Source organism: Xenopus laevis, chromosome 4L (genome assembly GCF_017654675.1).
Source record: "Xenopus laevis strain J_2021 chromosome 4L, Xenopus_laevis_v10.1, whole genome shotgun sequence".
Taxonomy (NCBI): domain Eukaryota; kingdom Metazoa; phylum Chordata; class Amphibia; order Anura; family Pipidae; genus Xenopus; species Xenopus laevis.
In genome coordinates, this window is record NC_054377.1 from 75254263 (window position 1) to 75279138 (window position 24876).

The 24876-nt window shown below is 38.6% G+C and overlaps 1 protein-coding gene and 1 pseudogene across 2 annotated transcripts in view; one reads left to right on the forward strand and one right to left on the reverse strand.

Annotated features, from left to right (window-relative positions):
* The window catches only part of LOC108714198 (adenylate kinase isoenzyme 5), a 130738-nt gene extending 122710 nt beyond the window's left edge, over nucleotides 1-8028 (reverse strand). Inside the window, exons 1-2 of one of the 2 annotated variants that reach the window (XM_041590340.1) lie at nucleotides 7975-8028; nucleotides 2381-2585 (exon numbers count right to left, since the gene is read on the reverse strand). In XM_041590340.1, the coding sequence (XP_041446274.1) occupies nucleotides 2381-2440 (60 nt within the window). In that variant the 5' untranslated portion in view covers nucleotides 2441-2585; nucleotides 7975-8028. Of the gene's footprint in view, nucleotides 1-2380; nucleotides 2599-7974 lie in introns of those variants that run through there. The other variant, XM_018258186.2, reaches the window with a different exon arrangement.
* Nucleotides 8029-19350: 11322 nt separating this feature from the next.
* The window catches only part of LOC108713521, a 69385-nt pseudogene continuing 63859 nt past the window's right edge, over nucleotides 19351-24876 (forward strand).

Below are 24876 nucleotides of genomic sequence, written 5' to 3' on the forward strand. Positions count from 1 at the left end.
CATTCTATCACATACTAAGGGGTTATTTACTAAACTCTGAATTCAAAATCGTGAAAAAATTTTGATTTTTTTTTAAAATAAAATCGGACATTTAAAAATCATGAATTTTTTCAGAATTTATTAAACCCAGACCTGTCGAGTTTGCATATAAGTCAATGGGAGAAGTCCCAATGATTTTTTGATGTGCGCTGGGTTTCGTGCAATACCCTGAAGTTTTCAGAGTTTTTGGGCAAAAAGCTGAGTTTTCAGATGAAAAATCCGAAAAAATCAAGATTTTTTTCCCACAATATTCGGGAATATGTAATAATAAATAAGCGCAAAAAACCCAAGTAGCAGAAAATATTGAGGTAAATTCGGACTTTGATAAATAACCCCCTAAAAGTTAACTCACAGGGGAAAGTTTTATATAGCCACAGGAAGAGGAGAAGTTAAGGGACACTTTCATACATTACCCATAATGCATAGAACCAGTGCATGACACTAATGTGACATTTTTGCAATATATAGAGCCTTGTTAAGACAAAGATCATCATACCAACTGTTTAGTACTATATTTGCATATTTTTCAAGGAGTCAAAGGCAAGTAATACCCATATATGCTGTAAAAAAAACTGGAATATAGATACTGGATGTTAATAATGTAATAATAATACTGTCATTCTTAAAAGGGTAAACGGACAGTCTATAGCCAGAAGTTTGATCCAATTCTTTTCTAACTGTCTGGAAAATTGTATTCTAGATGCTAATCCCAAGATGGAAAGAACCATATCATTGCTGAAAAGCAATGGTTAAATAGATCATGATCAAAATTATTTTATAGAGCGGTAAAAATCATTAATGCTCAGTAACACTTATCGATCAATGATAAATTGGCCCCTTAGTGTCTCCACTGTGTATTGAACTCACTTAAATATAGCCAAGACAGTTGTGCCAGGCTTAAAGTACCCTCTCAACACTGTGTCTACTTTTGCCTAAAAACCATGACTCATCAGTGTTACTGTTAATTAGCCCACAGAGTTACTGCGTCTCTCTCTCATTGTATTACACAGGCTAACAGTAGTTTTTTTTTTCTGTGCACAGCAACCTGTAATGATATTTATTCTGTGTATTATGTCTCCTTGGGTATAGTGTTGTCCTGTGTCACTGGGTTTTCTAAGTGATAGTGCTGCCAGCAAATAAACGCACATCACTGTTATTCCTGTCATGCACTGTGTGTCTCAGCAGTTATAATTGTTCTCTATGCAGGTATTGGACCTATTATTCAGAAACCCAAAACATGACATTATCATTTCCCACAGATTACTATTTAAACAAGCATTTTTTAATTTTTAAGAGGACATGCTTTTTCTCTGCAATAATTAGACAATACAATGCTCTTGGTTATAAGCGAGCACAAATCCACACTGATGGTAAAACTATCTTTTTAAAATAGCTTTAAGACATGCTACTCCAAATTCCATATCCCGAAAAACCCAGCATTCTGGATAATAGATCCCACACCTGTAATTCAACATCTTAACTTCCTGCACACTTTGTTCCACCCATTCTGTTGTATCTCACCACCATATGCCTGTGCTAGTGATTGTGCTTCAATATTAGCTTTGCTATCCTGTTTTTCATATTCCCAGATAAACTATATACTATATCAGCCCTCTGGATTGTGATCCACATTGTAAGCTATGTCTTATATACTGGTATACTGGGTGTATTAGTAAAATATCTGCTCACTGTAGCAGTTTTCTCTATGTATTTGTTCTTGTTGACATATTTTCACTCTCTGCAGGATCTCCTGTTCTATTTTCCCTGTCTGTTTTGTATTTAGTTCCACAATAATATTTCTTCTTGGGAATTCTATTCATATTTCTGCCCCTGCATAACAGTGTCAGGTCTGTCCCCTGCATCGTATCTCCCACTCACATTTCTGTTCTTTTTATTGGAGTTTCCAGATGTATTAATGTTCTTTGTAATAAGTCTCTCTTTGTAAAATCGCAGTTTTCTGCATTGTGTTCCCCAGTCACATTTCTATCAAATTCTGATTCTCTTGAGTTAAAGATTTGCCACCAGGGATATTCCTTCACAGATGTGTTCCAAAGGGGTGATTCCTAAGTATTGTGTCCCCATCAGTGACAGCTTTGATCTTTATTCTATTAGGCCAGGTGTTGAGTTGCATTTTTACAGATTTGGAGACAATAGAAAAGAAAAAAAACATTTGCAGTCTTTCTGCGCACTGAATACTCTGGCTGCAAATAATATTTTCTGTTAAATGCATCGGAAAGCCTTCTAGCTAAGCCATCTGTTCACAGGCAGCTCTAAGCTAATACAAGTGAGCAGGCTGCTGTGTATAACAGCAGTGCCATTAGCACAAGTAAGGAGAGCTTACCTCAAATAGCTGTGGGATCTCTCTTCTTGCCAGGTATTCCTTGGGATCACCGCTGGTCATGCCTTTACTCTTTGAATGAGCTACAATGGAAATGAAGATGCTGCCACTAACTCCTTGTGTTGCTGGTTGCTTTTAGATTTAACATACTTGTGAGGACGGCTGATATCCAATCCAATGTGTAGGGAGGAGGGAGGATGAAGCAGTGCTGACAACCGATGAAGTATATGGGGAGGGGACAGAAAGGATAATGAGTTGTTTGGAGGGAGCATGTAAAAGTGAGAAATGAATGTTAATCTTAAAATAAGTAGAGTAATGATAGTAACTATTGTGGCTTATTACTTTGTTTATTAATTATAAATAAAATTTGACAGAATGTGGGTAGTTTTCCAGAACCTATATCCTATCACCCTTCAAAGGAAAACTATACCCCCAAAATGAATACTTGAGCAACAGATTTATTTCAAATTAAGTGGCATATTAAGGAATCTTATAAAACTGGAATATATATTTAAGTAAATCTTGCCCTTTTACATCTCTTGCCTTGAGCCACCATTTCATGATGGTCTGTGTGCTGTCTCAGAGATCACCTGACCAGAAATACTACAGCTCTAACTGTAACAGGAAGAAGTGTGGAAGCAAAAGCCAGAACTCTGTCTGTTAATTGACTCATGTGACCTAACAAGTATGATTTGTATGATATGTTTGTGTGCACCGTGTATCATACGATCCCAGGGGGCTGCCCTTGGGGTGGTGCATCTCTGGATACCCTGAGTCAGGCCCGGATTTGCGGCAAGGCCGCATAGGCCCGGGCCTAGGGCGGCAAAAAAATAGGGGCGGCATGCCGCCCAGCCGCACTATGGGGACGCGCGCGTCCCCATTCAATTACAGCAGCTGCGCCGGCGAAAAAACGCCGGCGCGCTGGGAAGGGGAGGTGAGGTGGGCGCTAGGACCGCGCGGCCGCCTGGTCGGACCGCGCGGCCTAGGGGCGCCGAACATTGAAATCCGGCGCTGCCCTGAGTGCAGTCCACAGAGTAGAAATCCAGTAGAGCAAGTGAATCCACAGAACTTCTTCATTTGTTTAATATTTTTCTTTCACTTTTTACTTGATCTGGTATTCTACCTTATCTTTTGGGTCCTGCCACTCATGGAGATGGAAAGTAATAAAAGACAAATCAAAATGTTAAAAAATGTACATTTATTAAAAAAAATTTTTTTAAAATATCAATGCAATTTGATTTTGATAATAGCATATTAGCACAGCTAACAGGACCGTGGTGAGTTAATAAGGTATGGTAATCACAAGTGTCTCACCACTGTGTGCTTATTTTAGTCCAAGAGGCACACAGTATGAAACAATTGTACCAATAGTGTATATCACCAGTTTAATCCCATTTCAGGTGGTTTATAAACTTGTTTAACCATTAGCTGCTACCCATGTGCTCAAACACCACCACCAGGGGTAGGATAGTAAAATTTGAGCACACAGAAAGACTCAGTTAAGTTCAAGTGCTGCTAATTTCACTAATTGGCCAAGCATGAGATGGATCTAAGGCTAGGGGCACACGGCGCGATTTCGCCGCGATTCTGCGCTGGGCGAGTTGTCGCTGTGTTTTTTAAGCCGAAATAGCTTTGCTAACTTTGGCGCTGGCGTCAATGCAAATCGCGGCGAAATCGCTGCGCTAATTCACACGCGGCGATTCTTTTTCTACTGTCGCCCGGAAACGCCCAGCGAGGCAACTTCGGACGACAATAGAAAACGAATCGCCGCGTGTGAATTAGCGCAGCGATTTCGCCGCGATTTGCATTGACGCCAGCGCCAAAGTTAGCAAAGCTATTTCGGCTTAAAAAACGCAGCGACAACTCGCTTAGCGCAGAATCGCGGCGAAATCGTGCCGTGTGCCCCTACCCTAAGAAATTTGCTTATCCATTATGCTTCTAGCACCCTTTGCTGACAATAAGCAATAAAACAAGATAGACATCACTTGATGCAAATTGTAGACACTGTTGTGTTTTTAAATAGATAAGTGGTTATTCTTTGGTCTACCTTTTCCTTATCCAGAAAATTAAAGTAGGAAAATAGTCTTACATTTAAACCAGTAGATACAAAGATTTAGAAAATCAAAAGTCAAGACTTTCATAGATTTATTTAAAGGACAGTTTCCTTGTTTAGAAGCTTAGATGAACCAATGATGTACACCCAAATCCCCGAATGTACATCTGAGACCTTTTTACTATATGATGTGAGAGACTGTTTCCTGTAAAGTATTTCAGTTGTGTCCTTTAACTCCCACATACTTTAATGGGCAGAATGTCAACCGTTGAAACATGCATGGTGATATGGTGCCAATCAATTCACAACAATTTGAACCAATTTACACCATGACTGGATTGTCTTGCAATTGTATTGTCAGATGATATGACTGAACTTCTTAGTTCCACTTTATATTGATATGGATTAACATGGTAAGCACTAGATGGTCATGATAAAAAACATTAGGCACTATTGCCATGCAGTGTTCAGTAACTTTTGATAAACAATCTCCTGTAACCTATTGATAACAGTTTCTGGATGGAGTAACATGGGAAGGACTAAAATAAGCAGCTTCTATAGTATAATGGTTCCAGGAGCCAAATCATACTAGAAGACTAAAAGTAGGTAGTGGATTTACAGATTCATTGAAAGTGGTTGCCGATTAAAAGAGATAAGCAGGTAAACACACGTATTGCTGCCTGACATTAAAGAAGACATTTGTTCTTGAGGTACTTACCTCTACTTTGAGTGTCATTATCTTAAAAAAACAACTAATATTTAATGTAAGACACAGTCAAACAAGGACTGCTTAGTGGGCTCACATTGTTGACTGTTATATACTAAATTGTGTCTTGTCTAAAATTCAATAATGTGCCTTGCTAAATAGAAGCCATTAACCACAGTTTGAATGTAATTGCATTAGAAAATGTCTGTTGTGTCATTATCTTAAGTTGATAATAATGATAGCACAGGATAGAAAATTTACCCTTGTCCAGTGACCCCCTTCAACTGTCAGCAGAAAACTGAATTATTGGTTGCCTTAAAAAACAATGTAAAATAGTTAAATAGGTTACATCATATGTATATGTAACAGATAACATATATTTTACATGAAGATAAGAGATATCATATACTGTTTTGTATAAGATCCCTACCAGCATATGGACTGTAGCCCCAACGAAGTATCCTAAACCCATTGTTGCCTTCATTCTTGTGTAGAGTCACAAGAAGCAATTCTGAACTAGGATATTATATTAATCCATCACTAGCCAGCAATGTGGTTTTAACAACTGTAGCCAGTGTGCTATTGGAGAGAATTGTGGCTAGAGGTTTTTAGATTTGTCTGGAACTCAAATTGTTGGAAGTGAACATACAATGATATCCCCTGGGATTAAAGAGGCACTGTACCCCCTTCTTCAGTACAATGACTTCATTGAATATAGCTTGTGATGAATACACTTTGTGCCTACTGTTTTAATCATAAAACACGTAAGGTTTTTTTTAAATAAAGTACATTTTTTGGTCTTGTGTCTTTCAGCAGGCAGAGATCAGCCACATGTAGCATCAGCCTTTAGGGAGGGTTTATTTACATTGCAAATATCAAACATGGAGTAGCTTTATTCTCCATTTGCCCTGTTTAGCTCAAGAAATAACAATAAACATAGATTGTTCTTGATTAAAAAAATAGGCAAAAGCACGTTCAACCCAAGTCCTATTCCTTAAAGGGCACACTGCCTCTTTAATAGTCCAAAGCAATTGACAGCATATTTTGGGGCTTATTTATCAAAGGTCGAATTTTAGAGCTTTTTGAGCTTTTTTAGGGTAAGTTCACACTGGGCGTTTCGGGAAGATTTAGTCACCTGGCGACTAATCACCTCATCTTTGCGGCGACCAATCTCCCCGAACACCTTCCCTCACTCTTGCGCTGGCTAAAATAAAAAATTGCCGGCGTTAAGCAGACGCAGCAATTTGTTTTCCAAAGTCACCCGAAGTTTCCTTGTGAGGCAACTTTGGGCGACTTTGGAAAACGAATCGCCACGTGTGCTCAGTGACGGCGATTGACTTCTCCTGGTAATTCTGGTTTTGGTTTTATGTCTGCTTCTAGTTCTCTTTAATGCTGCCATTTTAAGGGGCAGATTTACATATGGTCGAATATCGAGGGTTAATTAACCCTCGATATTCGACTGCCAAATGTAAATCCTTCGAAAGATTTACCGCAATTAGTTCGATCGAACAAAAAATCGTTTGATCGAACGATAAAATCCTTAGATCGAACGATAAAATCCTTCGAATGGAACGATTCGAAGGATTTTAATCCATCGATCGAACGATTTTTCTACGACCAAAAAAACATAGGAAAGCCTATGGGGACCTTCCCCAAAGGCTAACGTTGCACCTCGGTAGGTTTTAGGTGGCGAAGTAGGGGGTCTAAGTTTTTTTTAAAGAGACAGTACTTCGACTATCGAATGGTCGAATATTCGAACGATTTTTAGTTCGAATTGTTCGATTCGAAGTCGTAGTTGAAGGTCGAAGTAGCCAATTCGATGGTCGAAGTAGCCAAAAAAAACATTCGAAATTCAAAGTTTTTTTTATTCTATTCCTTCACTCGAGCAAAGTAAATGTGCCCCTTATACTGTAAGTGTTAGCTGGGGAAGGCCCTCATTATTTTAGATTCTATGCCTGTTATTGATCGACTTTGTATTTTTTTCGCTGAAAGTTACTTCACATATGCAATAAACATACTCTGTCTACCTTAAATTAGGTTTGTCTCCAACATTGCTTCATGCATTTCCACTTGGTTCTGCTCCAGACTGCTCCAATTTTACCATAAAGTGGGCCACACAATGGAGCTCATTTATCATCACTGGAGAACTTTACATTATTGAAGTAACCCATATTTGCAACACATCAATAATCGTTGACCTACCTGCTGCAAGTTAGAAGCTGAATTGGTTGCAAAAGGTTACTGTATTTATTACACAGTTGCTCTGTGATAGTAAATGAGGCCCAGAGGGTTGCCTGTAAAACCTCATGAGAGTGTTCACTGTTAGCTCTTGAATATGCTATCATCTTGGCATGTTTTTATTATAATCCCAGAGTGATATCTTGTGGATAACATAGAATATCAAAGAAAATGTACATTTCTAAGAAATGTAGGTTATTCGTCTTTTCTCTTGTAACCAATGCCTAAAACAGGCCTTCTCCAGCTAGTTAAAGGAGAAGGAAACTTAAAAAACGACAGCTACTTCATTGTGTTTGCCATCAGGTCCCCTCCTGAAACGCCACATTAAAAACTGCAATATCGATACTGGTTTTGTGCACCAGCGCTCTGAAGTTTCGCTGTAGTTTAAAGTTTGGTGCTGCCATTTTCCGACCTGCGCTTCCTCGCTACTGCGCATGCGCCTCCTTTGTCACCCGTTGAAGCAAACGTACAAGCGTGCATTGTCTAACTGATGTTTAAATAAAAAATACAGGACGCAGTATCTAGTTAAAATAGTATCGAGTTAAAAGGCATGTTTTTAAATTGCATCTTTTCCATTATTAATCATGTATTACTACAGACCTCAGTCAGACAGACCCGAATGCTGGCTTGATTTACTTGAGCTCTGCTCCTCAGCTTCTGTGCTCGCTGCGCAGGAGCTTCAAAGCTTCCCTGTGTTACCAAGCAATGGGGAAAAAGGAATGCAGAGGACAGCGATGACGAACGGCTGCATCATGTGACAACAACGTCATCGCTTCACAGGGAAGCCACAAGATCCTTGTGCGCATGGGTAGGGCTTGCAGAATTTCTTCTGCGCATGTGCGAGCCCTAATAGAGCTGGTTTTGTTAGCGAGAGGGATGTCTTCTGTATTACATGCACACAGCAAAATTTTTTACTTTGATCTTTGAATACAGCGGAAGGGAAAGACATATAGAGGCACAATTCTTGTAAGTAGTTATCCATTGTGTAAAAAAAAGAGAAAAACGGCTGGTTCCAATCTGACTCAATTAAATTATATCTGAGGTTCTAAAGCACTAACTATAGTTGTGCTTAACATTAGTAGTGACGAAACTACCAGGTAATAGCTCACAGAGTAGAAAAATTGACCTGGGTGTACAACAACCAGGTCCTGCACTTTTGTGTACAACCAATTAGAAGTTTGAACTGTATAATAGTCAGCAGAGCTTACACTCACCAAGTAGACCGGATGGCCCGGGTGCCGTGCCCCGAACCCGTAGCTTGGGTAATGTGTCCAAAGAAAATAATTGTGCACGCACTTCTGCAGCCATATCAGTTAGAGGTAAAATGTGAAGCTTTATTTCATCTTGTTAAAAGAAAAGCGTCCTATATTATATATATATATATATATATATATATATATATATATATATATATATATATATATATATATTAGGACACTTTTCTAATCTATAATTTCATCAACTTTATTTGTTTTTTTACCTTTCCTTCTCCTTTAAGATAGAACAGGGTCACATTGCATTTTCTCACCCATGATGGACCATTTGCTAAATAGAAGAGTGAAGATGAGGGTGTTGTGTAACTATACATATTTGGCTAATGTTTAAGTATACCTTGCTCCCCAACTTTCACCAGGAGGGTTGTCCCTCTAGGGCAGAACAAATTTACTGGGCCATGTTGATCTAAAGCTCCCCCCACATATGAACCTGGATCAACAGATGAAGGCCAAAGAGAAAGTGCCATCCCTTTCCAATCTCTATAAGGTGTGACAGGAAGTGGTCATTATCTCTAACAACCAATAACATAGATAAGCTAATAATAGAAATAAGATACATGGGCTTCTGTACAGTAACTAGGGGAATGAACTAGTAGGGATTGAAAACCATAGGGCTGTCAACACTGTGGGTCCCTACACTTGCTTATGGGTTTCAATCATGTATGTTAAATCTGGTACAAAAGCTGCATTTTGTGCTGTGCAAATTGGGGGAGGGTAAATAGACAGAAACAATTGTCACATTGCGATAGCCTTTAAATCTGTTCTTTGCACTGTACAGCAGAATAAGAGGAGAAATCCATACCTTGTCTACCAAATAATTAATTTTCTGTTCTGTAAATGCTGTCAGTAGCACAGAAGATGATAAACTACCAAAGCTTGGAAGAACAGAAAGTGTTCTAAGGTCTGGCTAGGTGTTAATATATTCTGCTGATCTTATGCAACAACAAATTAGTTCTGATGCAAGATATATTTAAGAGCAGCACTTGAATAAGCTATTCTCATTTTTTTTTTAATTTGTACATGAACAGGCTAAATGCCAGAGTTATTAATCTTTATAACATTAAACAAGAAAGACTATAATGGCAAGTGCAGATGTTTGTCCTGACTCCTGAGGCTGATATTGTGTGGACAAAATGATCCTAGTTCAGCTTCTACTATCAACTGGTTGGATCAACTATACTAGTATACAATCAGGTTGCTACGTTTAAGACCTCATAGCCTGGAAGAATTTATTAGGTTGCAAAGAGCCTGTTTCAACATTTTCCCATTAATTGACTAACTTGCTTACAGTGATTTGCACTTGGTAAGTAAACATTACCTAATTGCCTTGGAGAGAAAAATGCCTACTTACAAATATTCATGTATTTATAGCTGTAACGTTGTAAAGGCTATTCATTTGCTTGCGTAATACATAAGTATAATATTCATGGGAAAACATAGGACATACAGTACATACAATATGTCAAAAGAAATCTGGGGCAAATTGTTGGTTTATTATTAACCATCATAAAATCAGCTTCATTCGTCACAGGATAATTTATTTGCCCCAGAATGTTTCCTTTATCAACAAAACCAGATTTATCTAGGGCAGAATGGTGTTGTTAGTATTGTTTAAATTGGTGACAATGCATTTTTCATGATTGTGCCATGAAAACATTTTTTAAAATATCACTTATTCCATTTCAAGGGAAACTAAAGCATACTTATATCATTGGCTAGGATTGCGTTAATATGTCTAGTGTACAGAAATCTTAAGCATCACTTTTTAGACAATGGAACCTTCATGTCCAGATGTGTTTCCACGTTGCTTCTAAACCCCCCCAATAAAGATCACATCTATGTCAAATTCAGGACCCCTTAAATGCATGCTATGTCCCTGCACACCCCACACCCAAGTATCACTCGTCAGTCGTCAGCCCAGTGACTGGCATCAGGTGACTACTGTACATGAGGGATGACACATTAGAAAATATGTCAGAAAAAGCTTGTCGTAGGCATTAGTTCCCTTTATTTTCATACCATGTTTTTATAACATTAGCTCACAGGTAAAATGGTAAATGCTGCAAAATTCCTACCAGTGTATGTCTCTATTTAATATGGATTGAGGCAAAGGTTCTGTCATTTGCTCCATGTGTATATCATACTTTGTAAATTTTATCTTTAGCTCTAGCCTACACGTTTTCTTTGTTGTTTTTTTATACCAGTAATGGAAATGTAAGTATATGTTCCATATCTGCCATATAATGACACCTGCCAGTTTTCACCCTACTTAGGTTACATAATATTCACTTAATATTCAAATCATTAGCTAACATACCGACTTATAAATTATGTGCAACTCTTTCTTTTTATTCTTTTTTACATTTAACACATCTCTTATTATCTTTATTCCTTTGTTATTTCAGCTGTACAATCATTAGTAGCATCATCTGGTAGCAGCCCAATTATATCATGATTTTATTGGCAAGCTACAAGAATTTAGCAGATTGTAAATGTCATTTGGATGAAACCATAGCAAGAATTTCCTCAGACATACTGTTCTGTCAGACATAATTGAAGTCAAGTTTTATATCCTCGCTGAAATGTAAGGGAACTGCTAGAAAGTTTGCTGTCATTTTATTTTTGGCTTACTTGTTTTTGCCTTAAACTACAGTTAATTAATCAGTAGACTCAAAAAGAGGTATACTTAGTTTTCTTGTATCCTATGGGCATTTTCAGTGTAAAAAACAGCTACATTCTAGTTGCTTTCAGACCTGACTGGATTCTGCCACTTTTATCAGATTCCAGACAGTCTGACTGAAACTGGCCCAAATACACTGACTTGTGCATTAAACCTGATGATGGAAAGAGCAGTCAGATATGATAATGAGATCAACATCCTTAGGCTTTGTAAATGGCCCACCTGCATTTACGTCAGGGCAAATCGCATTACTTTAGATAGAAGAGTACAGTATTTAGTCATTTGTATGTCAAAGTACAGTATTTAGTCATTTGTATGCTAAAAAGAACCAGGAAGCATGAATATAAATTGCAGGATTCCATTTGAAAAAGACAATATAATCATCACCCATTCAACTGAATAATTTCGATTTTATGTTATGACAATGGAGAAATCTACTCCTAAACTCATTTTTTTTTGCTAAATAAATCAAAGGAGTCATTTTCTAACTTTCCCAGAGTATCACAATGCAAATTTCTTCATTATCTGTATCACATTCTACTAAGCAGGTGATTTATTCCTGCACTGGAATATTCCAAAGTAAGCTGAGTTTTTGTTCTAAAATGTTCTCTAAAGTTAGAAAACTGACAATGGACTGGACATCTTATGCCATTTTGACATTTTTAAAATTTTTATACATGTAGTTTCTTATCTGAGCAACTAGCTTTTGAGTGTTTTCCTTTAACATTTTGGTGCAAGAATCTCCTGCATAAACTCTCCATTAAAGATATTTGATTAATTGGTAGCTATTGGTGACTGCACTTGTAGCACATATGTTACTAAAGGTGGCCCGGTGTACCAGATTTAGAATTCCTGGATTATGAATATGTTAGCAGGGTGGATGAAGCTGTGCCTCCAAAATACATTTCAGTGCAAAATAAAGATTATATATATATATATATATATATATATATATATCCTATCGATGACGGCACTCCAAAATCAATCAGGATACACAGGACATCTTAGTCATTCAAAGGTTTTTTAGTGGACCAACGTTTCGATTATGTACTGCAATTTTAGTCAGGGTTCTCACCCTGACAAAGATTCCAGTACGGAATCGAAACGTTGGTCCACTAATAAACCTTTGAATGACTAAGAGTGCCGTTATCGATGGGATATTTTAACAGCTTAATAGACTGGCACCCAGCACTTGGATTATACTTATGGTTGTGCGCTCCTCACTCACTTGGTATATACAACAAACAAGGGAAAGTTGTGCTCACCACTAGTTTTTAAAACCATTAGGCAGGGGTGCAATGAGGGTGTGACCACAAAATACTTATAGACAATTACAAGAGTCCTCTGCACTCAACCCATTATCAATATATTTAAGACAGAGACATTTTGTGCATACTGCTACTGAAAAATGCCTTACCCTTTAAACAAAACAGGGATTGTTTGTCCATATATTGCAATATATTTAAGCTGGCCAACTACGTCAAAGTCATCCCATATCTGGCCAGTCCTATGCTCAATTTTCATCTGATTCATTAAGAATTCTATTGCTTCATTATACATTTTATAAAAGGGACGAATACTAAGTATGATCACATCTGTGACCTGTTTAAATGGCTTTTATATGATCGTGAAACTCCTCTATTACTTATAGTATCCTTATATTTTACAATATACGGTACATTATTCACTTTCAACAAAAAGATAACAGTGGTATATCTTTCATTTCCCAGGAACATATGAGTACTGAGGTGTTTTCTGAACAAAGATTTTTTAATGAAGCAGTATTCAGTTGTATGTGATTAAATCAAATGTGAAAAATTGGCTGTGCAAAAATTTAGGTACCATTGTAATTTTGCTAACTTGAATGTATATAACTGCTCAACCACCAAATTGGTTGGATTAGCTTGTTAAGCCTTGAACTTCATAGTCAGGTGTGTCCAATCATGAGGAAAGGTATTTAAGGTGGCCAATTGTAAGTTGTGCTTTTGTTTGACTCTCTTCTGAAGAGTGACAGCATGGGATCCTCAAAGCAACTCTCAAAAGATCTTAAAACAAAGATTGTTCAGTTTAATGGTTTAGGGGAAGGCTACAAAAATGCGAACAACATCGCATTCCATGAAAAACACCTTTTGATGTATTGATGTAATATCTCTGTTGGGGTGCCCAAATTTATGTATCTGTCTAATTTTGTTATGATGCATAATGCATATTTTCTGTTAATCCAATAAATTTTATGTCACTTCTGAAATAATACTGTTTCCATAAGGTGTTATATATTAAAAGGAAGTTGCTACTTTGAAAGCTCAGCCAATGATAAATAAAACTCCAAAAAATGTAACTTTTTCACATGTAAGCTTTCAGTATCCACAACAGACACTTTCTTCACTTTTAGGGCTCTTACTCACTGGCGTTCTGACCTGCGCTCCCCTGCGTTCCGTTTTTTGGCGTTCAGCCGCAGGGGAGCGCAGGAATAGACGCATGTCATTATTTCAAATGGGGCTGTACTCACTCAGGCGCGTGTAAGCGCCGAACGCAGGTTGAGACGCAACATGCTGCATTTTTCCTGTGTTCGGCGCCTACACGCGCCTGAGTGAGTACAGCCCCATTTGAAATAATGACATGCGTCTATTCCTGCGCTCCCCTGCGGCTGAACGCCAAAAAACGGAACTAGGCCCCTTATGGACTACCAGCAAAAACCCATAAGTTGGAGTGACCCCTGTACTCATGAAAGTTCATTTTGCGGGATTGCTCAGTTGCTCAGTGTCCTGACTTTCCTCAATGTCTCACTCAGACAGACTCTGTCACTTGGTCATGGGCTTCCTCTGCACCTTTCAGTGGCACTTGCAGACATCACCCCCAGCCCCTCAGGGAGTTCATTGCAAAGGCAGGTATCCCCCCCTGCTCTGTGCCCTGCTCAGAGAGACCTTCCTAACAGTCTCATTAGAATAAAATACTTTTCCACAGGATAGCCTTCTTGTGGAAAGTGAGCTCCAATATGTGAGCTGGACTACTGGATGTCACGAACGCCGCCCGGAGCAGTTCCAGGAGCTCCGGGCAGGGCGTCTATTCCTTCCGGCGTCGCTCCCAAAATGGCGGCGCCCATGGCCGCCACGTGGGTAGCGGCGCCGGCGCAAACACACCAGCACATCGACGCCGGTGTCAGGACGTCAATGACGTCACCATGGCGCCAAATTCAAACTTAAAAGCGCAAACTAGATGCCAGAATGGCGCCCAAGTATAGGATCCATTTCCTACATGTTTCCTGGGTTTCCTGTGAACTATTAAGATATTATCTTGCTTCTGATCGTTGCCTGACCCCTTGCCTGGACTTTGGACTTCGCTTGTTATTCTGCCTGCCTTTTGAACTCTTGCCTGGACTTTGTTAAATCGTTTGATTACCCTTTGGATACCACGACCTTGATTCCACAGTGGGCTTCCTCCTTGATCCAGACTACCTCCCTGGAGGGAGCTCCCGGCTCCCTGACACTGGATTGGAGTACTTGGCTTGCCTGTTTCTTCCAGAATACTCCATGCAAGTCTTCTCCAGGGCCGGAACTAGGGGTAGGCAGGAGAGGCAGCTGCCTAGGGCGCAAAGATTGGGGGGTGCTGGGCAGCTACCTCTACTTCTTACCCCTAGACTGGACATGGCAATAGATTTCCGCCCGTGAGTGCTTCTGGCATCAATGCACTTGAACGCCGAAGATGTGCACTCAAGCGCCGCTAACTAATGGGCATGCGCACGCGAGCAGCACTAACGCGCACACGAGCGCTGCCAAAGCACATGTGCGGAAGACGGGGATGGGGGGCAGTGCACCCAGCCGGCTAGGCCTGCCTCTGGTCTTCTCTGTTTGTTAACACCTTTCCTGGCCTTTCCTGGTGCCTACATCTCCTACTAGGGAGAAATCAAAGGAGAACTAAACCTTTTTACTCATTTCTTTGGTCACTCTACCACAATGTACTGTATACACATATGCATGTCATATACATTCATATTATATATAAATCCATTCCAATTCCAAAGAGATCCGCACTCACAGGACTTCTTAAAAACGTAAGAAATGTTTCATTACAGAGCTACAGACTGACGTTTCGGCCTCTACTTGGGCCTTTATCAAAGTAACTATATAACACTTAACATGCAACATATACATGATTTGCTGGAAAACAGCAGTCATGATGACCTCAGGTAATCGTCACACTGTTTATATAACTACAGCTCCCAATTAAATAGTTTGCCAGTTACTTGTCTAATTAGAAAAGGGTTAAAACCACATGTTATAAACAAAACACTAAGCAACAGAATTTTCAAAACATATTAAACATTGTATCACAAATTGTGTTACGTATGTTGCTTAGCTGTCATTCTCTGAGGATGTAATCAATTATGGTGTTGCTAATCCTGCCTCTAGACCCTATTCTCACTCTAGTCCCATATTGTCGTGTTTGCATTCCATTAAATGTATTGCCTTCCCTAGTCCTCCAACACCAACTCTTGCCAATATTTTAATTTATTATGTCCCTAATCTCCCTCACACTTCATCATTTCAGACAGCACTTATCCCCTCACTAAAGTGCCACTTATTCAGTGTATCTGAACAACCCACCTCACCCAGTTTAATATACATTTGTAACTCCACGTGAAAATCCTTTATCATTAACCCCGTATATGTACGTGTGTATACCCCTGAAGGAGTACTATTCCTCAGCTCACTAAATCGTAAACAGTGAAAACTCTCTTGTTATCACTTCAATCAATTAATAACAAGAGGGTTTTCACTGTCCTCAAGCAAATAACAGCCTCACAGTCTAGCAAGAACTATGCATGGGGCTCAGGATTTGAAGCAAATGGCAAACTTAAACAGTTGGACATTGACTTTATTATTATTTGCATGTATACTTTAAATCAGTGATAGCTTAACATTTAAATCTTTGCCAAAGCATGATCAATAGTAAATTGCACACATATGATCTGGTTCTTCAGCAAACACACTGATTCATTTCAGGCAGTGACAAGAATAGAAAAACAGTAGGCTTTGTCTGCAACAGTGTGGTGATATGCATAAACTTACTGACACTTCCAAGGCAACCGCTCGGAATGCAGATTTGTGGAAGCTATACACAAGAATGTCTAGCTTCACAGCTTTAAAAAAGACATTAATGCCTGGAATCACTGATTCATTTTTCATTATTATACAAAGGCATACAATTGAAGAAAGTGAGTTTAGAAAAATAAAATAAATTATCAACTTCCCAGGTCATAAGACTGAGGATTATTGTAAACAATGGTGAAGCCCCATACACCCATCAGGTTACAAGCCCCCACCATGCTCCTTCCCAATTTCTGCCCTAGATCCACCCCAAATCTGGGTGAATCCAGGGTAAACCCATGCCTTTCCTCTGCAGTCCAAGAACCCGTTTCTTTCAGGCTCCTGACAGATGCTTGTTTTCACCCTCTCTGAAACAGGGACATTTTAATAAATTGGCAAAGGGACAGTTTCTCAGGCCCCTCCAGAAACATTCATCTGCTATAACATTTGACTGAAGTATCCCCCAGAAATGGCAGAACCCACTTTCAAATCCGTTGGAAGAGTGCAACATAACTTTTCCATTTCTTATTGTAATTACTTTACCTCTCTATTAGAACAAATATTCATAATGGATATTTTTTTATTAAAGCTGGTATGTGTGATTAAGGTTATTTTCCATCACTGTTGGTCTAGAGTGGCATGCTGGGACCTCACATCTACTTCAGGAAAAACAGACTGTTTCTTTATTTCCTACCTTTGTATATTTTAGTCCTCCTGCTTGACGTTAGTTATATTACTAATTTATTGGGGCAGCTGTGAGGCCCACCAATGAGATATTAGCCTTGGACCCATTAGTAACTTAAAGGAGAAGGAAAGTTGTTTAGCACTTGGGGGTGCCAAATGTTAGGCACCCCCAAGTGAATGTATTTACTTACCTGAAATCCTGGGTTGGTGCTCCTATCAGCAGAAAACTGCACCAGCCCGGGGTTATACCAGTGAGCACTTCTCTTCTGGCTTCGTCTTTCTACAAATTTGCTGGGGCTGATGCATGCCCAGTTGAACTAAATATCTGACTTTTAAGTTAAAAGAAAAGAAAGAAGAAGGTGGAATAGAAGTGATCCGTGGTGCTTGCTGGTATAACCCCCCGGTCTGGTGCAGTTTTCTGCTGATAGGAGCACTGGCCTAACATTTGGCACCTCCAAGTGCTAAACAATTTTCCTTCTCCTTTAAAGTAGTGCTGCCACAATGGCAGCCCTGGAGTTATGCATATAAAAATTTAATTTATTCTTTTGCATGTTTTCCATAAATTGAGAATTCTGTCTGTATTGAGTTCTGCTAGATATCAGTCAGGCTTACAGCAAAATTTCTTCAGGACATAGTTGTGGCCCTCTCCTGGCAAGTCTGTTAAATTAGGTGATATAATGGGGGGGGCAAATGAAGGGATTACTCCAATTTGACTTAGCAATGGTACTGAGATATCACCCAAAGATTTTCTTATTTGGCGTTATAGCTTTTTGCACACACCTCAAAAATCCTCATACTGTATGAGTAAAGTACAGTGATGGCAGCATGTGCTGTTGCTTTTCAGAAGCAGTGTCTGGGCACCATGCTAAATTAGAAGGATGAATTGGTGCTGCAAAATACAGGTGGAATACTGCAAAGAAAGCTGTTTAGGTATACTAAAAACTGGTAGATAATCCAAGTTTCACTAGGATAATTATGAAACACATAATCAATCAGGCCAATGTTCCAGTCAACACCCTGTTTTAGATTGTAAGCTCTTTTGGGCAGGGTCTTCTTTACCTCTCGTATTGATTACTGATTGTTTTTGTATGTTTTCTTGTATGTTTATTGTATACATTCATTTATTGCATTACAACTCTGAGGAATGTGTTGGGCTATTTGGAAACTAAGGTTTAGCACTTTTTTAAAGGGCACAGAGTGAATCTATGTGTTATATGTGTGCACGCATTTTCTCTGCTCTATAATTTGTAGTGTGCTCGGCCCTAAAAACGTACACACAGCAGTGACCAGTTAATAGGGAATATGAGTTGATGAGAAAGATTGAGAAGAGGGTTGTCTTCTTTGATAGCAATGACATCACAGGGCATATTATATATTTTTTTATAATTCAGGTATGTTTTTTATTAGGCATAACTGCAAAATAAAAATCTGAAGGTAAAGGTAGAACAATTATATTAAGCAAACATAATTTAGGGGTTCTCATCAATTTAAGTTACAGATGCCACTTTATCTAAGATTGCATACTGTAGACTTTAAGCTTGTTACATCTTGTACACTGGTCTGGAATGGAAAAAGACATGTGTTGGAGTTGTACAGGAGTGTAATAGGCTCTGTGTTGTAAATGAAATTGGATTATTCTGATCCTGTAACTCATATACACAATTTAATTAAGGAGATCCAAATGCCTCCTGCTGGGAATTACAAGTAGCAGGAGTACAAACAACAAAAAGTAAATTACCGATGAATTTGTGGTACTGGCTCTAGGTTTAGCTTGTGATTTACATGACAGGCAAACACAAGCGTGCTGGCAACCCTATGCACAAGAGAGAAATAGAGAAGAAAAATAAAAAAAAGCATTAAAGTATGATGGTAAATAGCAAGAGACTACTAGAATAATGGCAAGTTTGGGGCAATGCATATAAACCTATGGGAGCTACTAGGACACCAGTACCCTCTGTCTGTAGTGCTGACACCTTGTCTGTAAAAATAAAGCTTGTCATTAATAGGAAAGCAACAAAAGAATACAGGCAGGGCAGTATTTTTTCCAGAAACGGTGACAAAGCTCTCTGCACGGTGGAAACACTGACTAAAAACGAGAAACAAAGAACAGAGACAAAACTGCTAAGGTCTAACAGATTTTACGTCAATAACTGAAATAAAATACTCATGAAATACTGCAACAATAACAGCAGCCCTCAGTAGAGACAGATAGCACGTGACGTGTCTCCAGTCACATGACGCGGAAGTTTTCTTCTGCCGATTCCTGTTGTCATGGCGTTCTGTTGTAGTGCCTGGTTACCGGGAGCCGTACCGGGAGCCGTACTATTACTCCTGGCTGTCATTGACGTGAGGCTGACAGTTAGTGCTCAGCAGCTGGAGGTAAGCATAAGGGAACAGTGTTGGCTACATCTTTAATCTTGTTTTTTATAACAAAGCTCCCATACAGGGCGATGATAGTTCGATTGATTTTTGACTATGGACTCTGGTCATGAGACGTCTTAAGCGCTTTACTTCATTACAGGCATCTTATTAATGAATTACGTTTTAGTCTACTGCAAATCTTTATACGTTAGAGATATACTGTGGGTATTGATGAGTTACATGCGATGTTACGGGAGTTGGTAACATTTGGTAATCCATATTACTCTTATCATGCGATATCACCTAGCAGGGGGACCTTTGCCTCTTATGGCATTGCTCCTTTAATCAGTACTTGTATCAGAACTTTGTAGATCACTCACTGACATTTCTGGATCTCAGTATGCATCAAGCCTTAATTGTGACCCAAGCTAAAATTGTAAGCATATATCAGCTGTATAATATTCCTTATAAGCAATAAAGGAATAATGCAAAATAAATACTAAAGCCAACTTAAAATATGGATTGGTGCAATCTACTGTTCTTTTACAAGATACCCATATTTCCATCCTAGTTTATCAGACAACCAGTTTTTTCGATTTATAGATATAAGAAACAGACCAGGAACAGGCAGTACTTTAGTCTGCAAACACCCTTTATTGGTGTATTCTCACTCACAACCAGTTTTTTTCGTCAGTGAAAAATGAATTATTCATCCTTCTTTATTGGGTGTGTCTTAAGACTCTTCATACAGTATATACACTATGGGGCCGATTCACTAACTTCGAGTGAAGGATTCGAAGTAAAAAAACTTTGAATTTCGAAGTGTTTTTTGGGCTACTTCGACCATCCAATACGACTTCGAATCAAAGGATTCAAACTAAAAATCGTTCGACTATTCGACCATTCGATAGTCGAAGTACTGTCTCTTTAAGAAAGAACTTCGACCCCCTAGTTCGCCATCTAAAACCTACCGAACTCAATGTTTTTTTGGTCGAAGGATAATCCTTCGATCGTTGGATTAAAATCCTTCGAATCGTTCGATTCGAAGGATTTAATCGTTCGATCGAACGATTATTCCTTCGATCGTTCGATCGCAGTTTTTGCGCTAAAATCCTTCGACTTCGATATTCGAAGTCGAAGGATTTTAATTCCCAGTCGAATATCGAGGGTTAATTAACCCTCGATATTCGACCCTTGGTGAATCGGCCCCTTAGTGTTCTTCATCTGTTATGTAATTTACAATAGATGCAATGTATACAACCTTCAGTATGGATTTGAACTGATTAGAAATAACTGTACCTGTTCAAAAAATAATTGATATGTATTTTGCTGGGCAAATGGAAGTTTTTTTTTCTCTATGCATTTTGTTTACCAGACTAAGAGAACGCACACTTTTTTTCTGCTAGTGGTGTGCATTGCATTATTAATACTCAGTCTCACATTTGTTGCAGACTGAGGCAATAAAGAGTGCAGGATTATTTACTTTGTCCATTGTATTTATAAATAGCTGATGTAACCAAAATTGCCCCATAAATTTGATTTTACTTCTTTAACATAATAGAATTTTTTTCTAAAAAGTGTTCTCCTTGCAAAATATCTGGACCGCTGAGACGTTGTCTACTGCAGTTGGTCAAATAGGTCAGTACCATGCATTGGCTAATAAACCAGTCATATTTGCAGGCAAATAGACAACATCCTTTGCACAAATACACTGATCAGTAGTTTTTCAATGCTCCCAGCATTAAAGGGGACCCGTCACCCAAAAAAAATATTCAAAATCCTATTTTATCACATTAGTCAAGCAAAATAAACGTTAATTTCATGATATAAATTATTTGAATCTTGTTTCCTTTAGTCTGGGAATTCATAATTCTAGCAAGCAGGCAGGAGCCATTTTGTGGACACTCTTACTAAGGCAATCCTTGCATCATCTAAGAATATTGTTTGTGCACCAGAATGGGGGACCCAATGTCGATCCCCATGCCCTGGCCACGCAATTAAACGCTGACGAGAACGTGGGAATGTGTGGAGACAGTGACATCTAGGAAGTGCTGAATGGAAAATGAAAGTAATTGTCTGCCCTGCCTCTATGCCTAAGGCTGAGATTTTTAAATGAGCTTACAATAGCTATGAATGCTTTAATAAAAATAGAAATAGGATTTCATGTTTAATTTGAAAAGGACTTTCATTATACAGATTTTTCGATGTTTTTCGATGTTGTACGCACACTCAAGAAACTCCATGGACGCGGTGTAGAGTACATCAGGTAACTAAACGCCTTACATGTTTTGTGTGTCTCCGCACGTAATCATGTAGACACACAAAATGCGTAAGGTGTTCAATTGCCTGATGTGAATAAAGCATTTCTTTTACTCTAAACCACGTCCTAGGAGTTCCTTGAGTGTGCGTCCAACATCGAACGTTGAAGTATTAACTGAAATTGGTATAGAAGCTGAAACACCCCACCCACTACTTTGAGCTCTGTTGGGGGAGGGGGGGTCAACCCCACAGATTGGAAACCAATGACTGGTGTGTGACAAAGAAATGCCAATCCACTTAAGAGGTGAATACAAGTGTATTGCTGATTATTATTAATGCAGAACCTGATGTCTAAGGTGGATGATGTATACTGACACTGGCCACCATCTTGTTTTGCATTTTTATAAAATATTACTACCTGTATAACTATTTGCGCTTTATTGCAGAAGAAAGCTGAGCAATTTTTTCATAGTGGACACACAAACAATTGGGCAGTTTTGGTAAGTATTTGCTTTTAAAAGTTAACATCATGGATTTTAAAAAGTGAAATATTATATATTTTTTCAATTTTGTATTTGTCTAAGAGTATATGTTTTGTATCTGTCTTAAGAGTAATTATTGTTGCATTGCTTTGTTTACGTAGCTCCTATAAATGTGTTAGTAACCCAAATACTTAGGGGTTATTAAAGGGGTTGTTCACCTTCCAAACACCTTAAAGTGGCATAGGGTTGCTACCCCTTGGAAGAAGCAGAGCAGTAGTATGTCAGGATACAAATACGCAATGTCTATATATAAACAAGGTAGCAGGTTAGACATAGATTTGATTACCAATATCCCAGCAAATCTGATTATTAGGAATATTTTTTCAGTAGGAAATGAAATATAGAGCAAAGTCAGATACTAATTTTGCGAGATATAGAAATTACTGTTTGAAATGGAATACCTATTGAATTTTAAAAATATTCATTCAACCCCTTCAAGTTGTTTTGGTAGCATTCCTGTAGACTAAAATATTTGATTAATTCTACAAGTTCAGTAGACTTCTACTGTAAAAAAACATCTTTTTGCTTTTGTTAAGGTTTGTACATCTCGTTTCTGGTTCAATTATTGGCATGTTGCAAATACACTGTCCATGTACCGGAGTGTTAAAAGACTTGGCATTCCTGATAGGTAAGCATTTTTCCAGTAGTTTAATTAAGATCTCACATTTGTTTTGGCTGTAGGCAAGCTGCTGGCAGTGTTGGATTTTAAGAACGGGGAAAAGCAAAGTAAGGATTTTAAAGTTTTTTAGCAGAAGGTACCTGTCTTATATGCAGGCACTTTTCTTCACAGCTTTGTTTGGAGGTCTTTTAAAAATCTAACACTATACAGCACAACACCTCTCTTTAAAATGTTATACTTCGCATGGAAGTAAAAAAAAGTGACCTTAAAGGAGAAGGAAAGGCTAAATGAAGAAAGCTTTATCAGAAATGTCTATATAAATGCACCAGTAAACCCTTAAAGTAATGCTGAAACACATCTTTTCTTCCCTTCTATTGTCTATACATGAACTTCTGTATCAGAATTTTTTCAGCATAAACATCCAGGGCTAGGGCTTGAGCATGCTCAGTTTGCTCTTCTCTCCCACCCTTTCCCCTCCTCCTCTTCTCCCTGCTGCAATCTGAGCCCAGAACTATGAGTGAACAAAGAGAGACTCAGGCAGGCAGTGATGTTACACCAAGCTAAAATACCAGCTGGTATCCTAAACAAACAGAAAGAGCTTCTAGAACTGTTTAATCAGCTATGGTTAAGCATTCTGCAGAATAAGTGTTATAGCTTGCATTATTATTGCAGCTAATCTATTGGCAATAAACTGCATTTGTAGCTTTCCTTCTCCTTTTAAGCAGAACTAACCCCCCCCCGCTGCACAGTCTTATCCCCTCTAGAAATACTGACCGCACATGCAGAGTCCGCTCAGTGGAGCTCACGGGCGCCTCCTTGGCACTTTGGTATTCTTCATAATGTGAGTGCTGTATGGGACACTTTTAAAGTGCCTCAGCCTCCACTGTAGTGCAATTCCTACAAAAAACGTAAAACTAGTCAAATATTGGTCTCACATTCTTTAGGTGGCTTTACTCTGCACTCCCAAACTGCACAGGTGAAAACTTATCATCAACACTTGTACTAGCTTACTGTCCAGCCGCAGTGAACAAAACCCCTGTCATTTTCCATATTTCCTTTGACATATGGAATATTTAGGGAGATACCTTCCCAGCTTGGACATTTTATGGAATGACTAGACATCAAGAACATTTACGTTCACATCCCCATCCAAAATGATAATCAACATTTTCTCCATTTATTTGATGCTAAAGTAGGCTCCCAGAGTATTTATGAATGTGGTTGTGGGCTATGTGAGAAAGCAGTTTTTGTGACAATAACAACCCAATTTATCAACAACAGTTTTGTCAAGTACCCAGATTTGTTATATTTGTAGTGCCCTCTCAGTTTATTCAAATGTTTTTTGAGCCTGTTTAAATTTCAGGTGGTATTAGTTCCCATTTCATAATACTGGTTAAAGACGTTTGCCTGTTTTTTTGTGGCAGTAAAGATTTTGTAAACAACATTACAGTTGTGCTTATTGTTCATAATATAGTATCAAATACTTTGCACACCCGCCACTTCCTACTATGGCCATCTGTTATGTATAATCATGTAACCCTGGAAACAGTTTTCTAATTGCTGAAACAAACTGGTTAATAAATAATTTATACCACATAGCAGCGTGTGCATAGCTGTTCTTGTAGTTCCATGTCATGTTTCTGATTTATTTTTTTGGCTAATGTCTCACACTATTGAACAGGAAAAAACACTGGAGTAAAAATAATGCTAGGGGTTAAACTGAAATACAACACAAAGAATCACCACATAATCTGTATTCGGGAGGCCACAGCTCTCCATAACCCATACCGATAAAAGTTGAGTGAATACATTCTGTTGAATGTTTTATATATTTTTACACCCACACAACCCTGCTTTATTGCACTGCATAGAAGACAAAAATGGAACCGTTATTGTTCCTCTGAGATTTCACTTGAAAAATGAAAAAATAATCGCTCTGCAGCAGCTGGAGGACATTTTACATATTAACTGACATCCTACAGTGTATTCAAAGGTC